Source organism: Musca autumnalis, unplaced genomic scaffold, assembly GCF_047663935.1.
Source record: "Musca autumnalis isolate F117 unplaced genomic scaffold, ASM4766393v1 scaffold_3, whole genome shotgun sequence".
In the NCBI taxonomy this organism is placed as follows: Eukaryota; Metazoa; Arthropoda; class Insecta; order Diptera; family Muscidae; genus Musca; species Musca autumnalis.
In genome coordinates, this window is record NW_027411866.1 from 23,167,131 (window position 1) to 23,173,539 (window position 6,409).

The following is a 6,409-nucleotide window of genomic DNA, read 5'->3' on the forward strand; positions in this document are numbered from 1 at the left end:
AGGTAGCCGCATCGGCAATTGTTGGCAACATAAGGTGTCAAAATTTGACATCAATTCAATGCAGTTGACACATTATGTTACCATCAGCTGGCATGATAATGCTACCTGTATTATTGTACCATGACTGAATCCCCTTTACTAGGCGTTTACACCAGACAGTTTGTCTTCAAATACAACTCTGATTTACTAACACATACATATATTTGTCGTTTGTCTCCCAGCTGTCCATCATTTTTTCACAGACAGAAAGGAAGACAAATTTTTGGCATTTTTGTAAAAATAAGTGAGATAATGATTGAAATGTGTTAAAAACAAAAGAACATGAACAAAAATAAAATATGTGAACGGAAAACAAAAAGGAGTCGATGATTTTCATTCAAAATGTTACAACTGTTTTTGCAGTTGTCGGGACGCCTACGTCACACAGGCAAGTTGTGGGATTTTGACAATCAATACATGAAGTCAACTGTCCTGTCATTTGTAAACGCAGGGTTAGCATCAAACACAAGTGAATGACGAATAAGAAGATGTCAAACGCGTGAGCAATCATATAGAACAGTTGTTTAATTGAGTATTTATGGATACATCATACTTAACAGGGTGTTTCATAGTAAATACATTTACAAAAAAATACAACTTTGCAAGAAACTTTAGCTTGTGAATTGTGGCCATTGTAAACAAATATATTTCTAAATTTCTAATTGTTTGACAAAAGAAATATCTATCACATTTGTTACTAGCTTCTTTCCAGCCATGGAAACTGAAGCAGCGGATAATCAGCCAGGTGCGAAGAGTGGGGAGCAACCAACACCAATGGAAACAGATGAACCGATGAATAGCGGTGAGGGATCTGCTAATAATGAGGCACAAGGTATGTTGGGCTTTGCTGTTTTGTAGCTGGAAAATAACACTTTATTGATTTTTAAGGTTCGATTGAAAACCCTGGTGAGGGACAAACTCAAAATATGATGCAAAATCAAATGAGTGGCAACAATGATCAAGCTGCTGGAGATGGAACAGCAGCCTCCAATCACTTGGCGGCAGATCAAATGGATTCGGGTCACGATAATTTGGCCACCTTGGCATCGATTGCAGGTGCTGAAGCTGCGCCCTTGGTGGCAACAAATTCGGGTTTGACATCCTCGCAAGCTTCAACGGGGGATTCCACAACGTCCAGCCAACCAGCTCAAGGAGCAGAGGCGGCAACTCAAAAACCTGCCGGTAGCTCCTCCAACTCTTCCAACCCCACCCAACCCACAACTCCAGCTGTAACAGCCCCAAATCCCCAACCTCCTCCACCACCCATAGATGAAGAAGATGCCAAGTGGCATACTGTGGGTATTTTCCAAAACCTATCCACCACGGTGACCAGTTACATCGATAACACCGTATGGACCTCGGCTGGTATGCACCTCAATTCGGATGAAATACCAGATCTATCACAATACGAACGGATAAATTTAGAACCTGGAACGGCATATCGTTTTCGCATTAGAGCCTTGAATTCAGTTGGTGCCAGTGATTGGAGTGAAATTAGTAGTTTTAAAACATGTCTGCCTGGCTTTCCAGGTGCCCCCTCGGCCATTAAGATATCTAAATCATCTGAGGGTGCCCATCTTACCTGGGAACCGCCACCAAGTTGTGTTAGTTCTAATGAGATTGTGGAATATTCAGTATATTTGGCCGTAAAGCCTGGTAAGGAGAAAGAAGCCAAGGCAGGACAAAGGGCCCCGGCCCAACTGGCATTTGTTCGAGTCTATGTGGGGGCAGCTAATCAATGTACCGTTTCGCACAACTCACTGTCGGCGGCCCATGTTGATTGTTCCAATAAACCGGCGATTATTTTCCGTATTGCCGCCCGTAACGAAAAGGGTTATGGCCCAGCTACTCAGGTTAGGTGGCTACAAGATCCAGTACAAAATTCTGCATCAAATCCTGGTTTAGGTGCCAATAGTTTACTATCTCCCACAAGAGTTAAACCGGAATTGGGTGGGGCATCGCCCAGTAAACGTTTTAAGGCTGCAGCTGGACGTTAAGGGGCGACTAGGGTGTGGAGACGACGTAGGCAGGGGATTTAACTCATGATATTGGGTATTCATTTATCTATCTATAATTTTAAAAAACGACTACAAACAGATTTTGTAAAAATTAAAAAAAAAGATGAAATTTTTTTGTTTTAAGATTTTCTTTTTTTTTTTTTCTAGAGATGACCAGCCGTAATATAATTTTACAAATAAGAAACAGAGCATAATTAAATAAATAACTACATACTATAAACTACAGATGAAATAGAGTGTTGTCTGTCCTTTATGTTGGTGTGGGAAAAACTTTTCAAGATCTCTTCCAAGGTTTCGATATTTGGTATGTGCTTTGTGGAAATTCAAGCTTTTGTCCAAGTTTTTCACCAAACGACAATGTGAAATGCATTTATTCCACCATATTGCCCATAATACAACCCAAAAAGAGGCGTTTTCAACAGGTGCTCTTCCAAAATGTTTCCACTTCTATATTGCATGAGTTTGATACAAACTCAAATTTCCTGCAAAAACAGAAAGTCAACAAACCCAATTTTTCATATACGAAACTCAAAATCATACCTTCTATTAGTTTTGCCTGCCCCTCCAAGTCCTCGTCCCTACTTTCATCCCTCAATGTTGGCATGGGTTTTATATTTAAGCAATAATCTGGCCCATATTTGAGGAAATTTTCATTATCTGCAGGTATATCATCTTCAAGGGTTTCATCGCATAATGCGGCTGTCAATTGGCACCAATAACGGCTTGAATTGGCCATATTATAGCCACCACCACCCAAGAATACACAGGGTGCGGGATATTTTAAAATAAACTGGACACATTCTATCAAATCTTGAGGTATCAAGTTGGAACCACCCAAAGGATCGCCAACAATGACATCTGCTCCACACTGGACCACACAGACATTGGGTTTAAAGGCCTTACAGACAGTTGAGAATATTCTGAAGCGAAAAAGGATGTCATTAAAAATGTTCATGTTCAAAAAAGTTGGGGGTTACCCTGAAGAAAAATTCCCCGTGAGTTTTGTTTTGCCGCCGTTTCATCTTTAAGGGGAGAGTAAGAGGACTCACGGGGAATTCTCGTTCAGATTAACCCCAGTCATTTTCAAGGACCACTAGCCCTACATTTGCCTAGCTGATGGTTTCCAAATAAATTTGTTTCAAAATTCCACTAAAAAGTGATACTAACAGCAGCTAATACTTGGAAAATTGTGCCCAAAGAGGTTTTCTTTAAAACATCGACGTTTTTAAGGTTGCCTGAAGCATGCGTTTCTTGATTCCAGAGGATAATTCTCACCTTTTGAAATATTTCTTATATTTATCACCCGTAATTCCCCGCTTATAGGGAAAGTTGACTGTATAACCCAGGCCATTATCAAAGCCTGCATCCTTGCAATCGCCCGAGCCTGGGTAATAACCACATTCCATTTGATGCAAAGAAAGGCAAAATACTCGGCGAGTAGATGCAAAGGCTTCCTCAACACCATCTCCTGCAAAAAAAAAAAAAAAAAATACAAATTCGTTTATAAAGAGATCCACCCTTTACAGCAAATTCTTACCATGATGATTATCCAAATCCACATAAAGTATTCTTCGAAATTTTGTGCTCAACACTAAAATACCCAAGACAATATCGTTTACATAACAAAATCCTGCAGCACGCCCTTTTTGGGCATGATGCCAACCGCCACACCAATTAATGATTATATCATTTGGATTTTTAGATTTACATAGGGCATCACAGGCTGTCATGGTTGCTCCAGCTATTGTATAAACATAATTTTTCACCCCCGGCCATGGTGGACAATCGTAACACAAGCCATGGCAATCAGAGAGTAGGCAATCTTCTAACTCTTCCTCCTCGTCATCGTCTTCTTTATAGAATTCACTTTCCACTGGTGTTTCCAGTTTGTTGAGGTCTTCATAATGATTCAATTGCTTAACATAGTCTGCATTGTGAAATGACTTTAGATCACCTGAATTTGCTACTACCGGTCGTATCCTTTCCATGTGCGTTAGTAGACCGTAAGATTTGATAAGATTGTGTGTCAGTGTGGCCTGAAAGAAAGTAATGTTTGAAGAACTGTTGATGCATATTTATGGGACATTTCTTACTCTTCCTTTGACAGCTGGATTCTTATCTGCTTGTGATAATAAATAATCACTGTAAACATATTTTATTTTTCTGGACATTGTTTAGATTACGTTGGCAAACTAGACAGTTATGGGGTCTTTGTTTAGTCTTTCTTCATTGTACGGTTCTATTAGATAAATAGCTCCCTTGAGAGGAGAGCATCATATAAACACATTGCAATATATGTATGTAAGTCGGCCGACTATTCCATTAAGACCGGGATATATCAAAACTAAGGCAAGAATAGGAATTAATTATCTAAAATGATAAATTCAATTAAATCAATCCTTAAACTTTTTTGGATTAACTATAAGCTTGGTCTATCCTTTAAACTAAGTAGAGGCTTGAGGCCCACGAGTACATACTTGGTCTGTTTATCTTAGAAATTTAAATTTTGTTTGTGAATAAATTTGGTCAAACCATGTAAGTGCTTCCACTTGTGTTTAATAATGAAATTCTCAACAGTGAGTATTCCATTCAATGCAGGGTATGCAGGGTAGATAGGTAGGTAGATGTGCATTCGAAAAGGATGTGTGAAACAATATCACTTTGTTACAAACATACATACCAGAAGCCAACGTGCTATTATTAAAATTTTGATTACTAAGAATACGATTTATAATTTTCTGGACATAAATTGATTATTGCACCAGCTTGGGGAAAAAATCTGAAATTGTCCGGATTACAAAAATATAAATATTTTTCAAGGGGAAGCCCATATTTCCCCAGATATGGGCGTATGAAGTTACAAAATTAAAAACAAAATATAAAATTATACATCCTATTGTATCTGATAGTGTATTCCGTAAGCTTTAGGTTCAAGAATCAAGTTTTACCTCTTTTTACTCGAAAAGCGTTCCTTTACTTCAGACATCATACAATTCATATGGTAGCATTTTACAACTTTTACCACTTTTGTCGGTTTTAAGAAGTAAAGCATAGTACACACGGTCCAACAAAACTGACAGTCATCGAGGTCTATTTCGTTAATATCAAAGTCTAGCTGAATAATTACTTTCCTAATCATTAAATTATACCTTAAATGTTGTATTTCAATCATTTTCAGCTAACAAAAAGTTTTTATTTGCCAGAAAATTGCCGAAAAAGTAAGTTTTGTTGGACCGTGTGTACTATGCTTAAAGCAGCGTCGGCCATAATATTTCCATCAATACTACAGCATATGTATGCATTGGTGAAAAAAACAACAACCACATGATATTCATCGTTTGTTTATTTACACGTACAATGTACGTGAGAGAGAGAAGCAAATGCAAAAACAACTCAGTGGGCGCCCTCACTATACTTCTTTGCAAAGACAGCGCGTCTCTGGCTTAAAGGAACAGGCCAATTGTCATTATCCGTTCAAAAATAACGAAGTTATAAACTACGTCCCGTCAAAGGCCCATATCTCGGGAAAATATTTTTGCAATTAGGATAATACCGCTATACCTGTGGTAAAAGATTCGAAATATGTATATAGAAACCTGGTCCAATCTTTTGTTTAAGGCGTCTTTAATTGGCCACAATCCTTATTTTTTTGTGAGATCCTTGACATAGATTTGCGCCTAACAAAAAATGAAACCAATTTCAGCTGTTCTCTTTTGTCAAAAACACCTGAAAATTACTGCCACAGTAACGTAACATAAAGTAACGTTGATTGACGGCATACAGTACGTTTACATCAGGGATGTCAGTTCAATATGTGTTACCATGGTACAACAAATAAAACTACAACAAATACATCTCAACAACAATTACATACAAATTTGTTTTTGTTTATAATGTTATGCTATGTTTACATTTACGAAATCCACTCGATTTCAACTGTCAATTCCTTTGCGTATACGTCAAATGAAAACCCATTTGAAATCGATTGGATTTCATTTGACGTTTGAGCTATGAAATTGACAGTTGAAATCGAGTGGATTTCGTAAATGTAAATATAGTATCAGTTAGAGTTGTTAAAATATAGTTCGTTTGAACGACTTATGCCAAGTTTACACTTGCGCTCTAAAATCCACTGGATTTCACGAAATCCTGAAATACATCCCGGTGTTTACACTTATTTTTTTGTTGATTTCATACATATCACAATGATCAAGGTAGATGCATACGCGCAGCTGATCGAACATGAATTTTCAAAACAAGTTGTTGCAAATTGAATTAGTCATCGAAAATATACGACAATATAGAACTTTACAACTTTATTTCGAAAATTATCGTAAAACTATCTATATATC

General features: G+C 37.7%; 2 protein-coding genes across 8 annotated transcripts; one reads left to right on the top strand and one right to left on the bottom strand.

Annotated features, from left to right (window-relative positions):
* The first annotated feature begins 557 nt into the window (after positions 1–557).
* LOC141396544 (host cell factor-like) lies at positions 558–2,289 on the top strand. Its single transcript, XM_073972097.1, has 2 exons — positions 558–871; positions 928–2,289. Exons 1-2 carry the CDS (start codon positions 754–756, stop codon positions 2,034–2,036), a joined length of 1,227 nt encoding a protein of 408 aa, XP_073828198.1. The 5' UTR covers positions 558–753; the 3' UTR covers positions 2,037–2,289.
* On the bottom strand, positions 2,167–5,798 carry LOC141396545 (histone deacetylase 8-like). 7 transcript variants are annotated; one of them, XM_073972098.1, is made up of 7 exons: positions 5,619–5,785; positions 4,738–4,836; positions 4,151–4,401; positions 3,595–4,093; positions 3,333–3,525; positions 2,598–2,977; positions 2,167–2,539 (listed from the first exon to the last, which is right to left on the bottom strand). In XM_073972098.1, the coding sequence occupies exons 3-7, from the start codon at positions 4,226–4,228 to the stop codon at positions 2,505–2,507; spliced, it is 1,185 nt and encodes a 394-aa protein (XP_073828199.1). In that variant the 5' UTR covers positions 4,229–4,401; positions 4,738–4,836; positions 5,619–5,785; the 3' UTR covers positions 2,167–2,504. The 7 variants fall into 7 exon arrangements, with proteins under 7 accessions (XP_073828199.1, XP_073828201.1, XP_073828205.1 ...); XM_073972100.1 differs by having other exon boundaries at positions 4,151–4,427; positions 5,619–5,781; XM_073972104.1 differs by lacking the exons at positions 4,738–4,836; positions 5,619–5,785 and adding exons at positions 5,006–5,081; positions 5,207–5,344.
* Positions 5,799–6,409: the final 611 nt, after the last annotated feature.

What these genes read in the sequence shown, in the direction of transcription:
- LOC141396544 (XM_073972097.1), top strand. Translation starts at nt 754, where the DNA reads ATGGAAACTGAAGCAGCGGATAATCAGCCAGGTGCGAAGAGTGGGGAG. An exon ending in TGCTAATAATGAGGCACAAG is followed by an intron (nt 872 to 927) that starts GTATGTTGGGCT and finishes TTGATTTTTAAG; the next exon opens with GTTCGATTGAAAACCCTGGT.
- LOC141396545 (XM_073972099.1), bottom strand. Translation starts at nt 4,228, where the DNA reads ATGTCCAGAAAAATAAAATATGTTTACAGTGATTATTTATTATCACAA. An exon ending in TATAAGAAATATTTCAAAAG is followed by an intron (nt 2,978 to 3,332) that starts GTGAGAATTATC and finishes TTTTCGCTTCAG; the next exon opens with AATATTCTCAACTGTCTGTA. An exon ending in GCAGGCAAAACTAATAGAAG is followed by an intron (nt 2,540 to 2,597) that starts GTATGATTTTGA and finishes CTGTTTTTGCAG; the next exon opens with GAAATTTGAGTTTGTATCAA.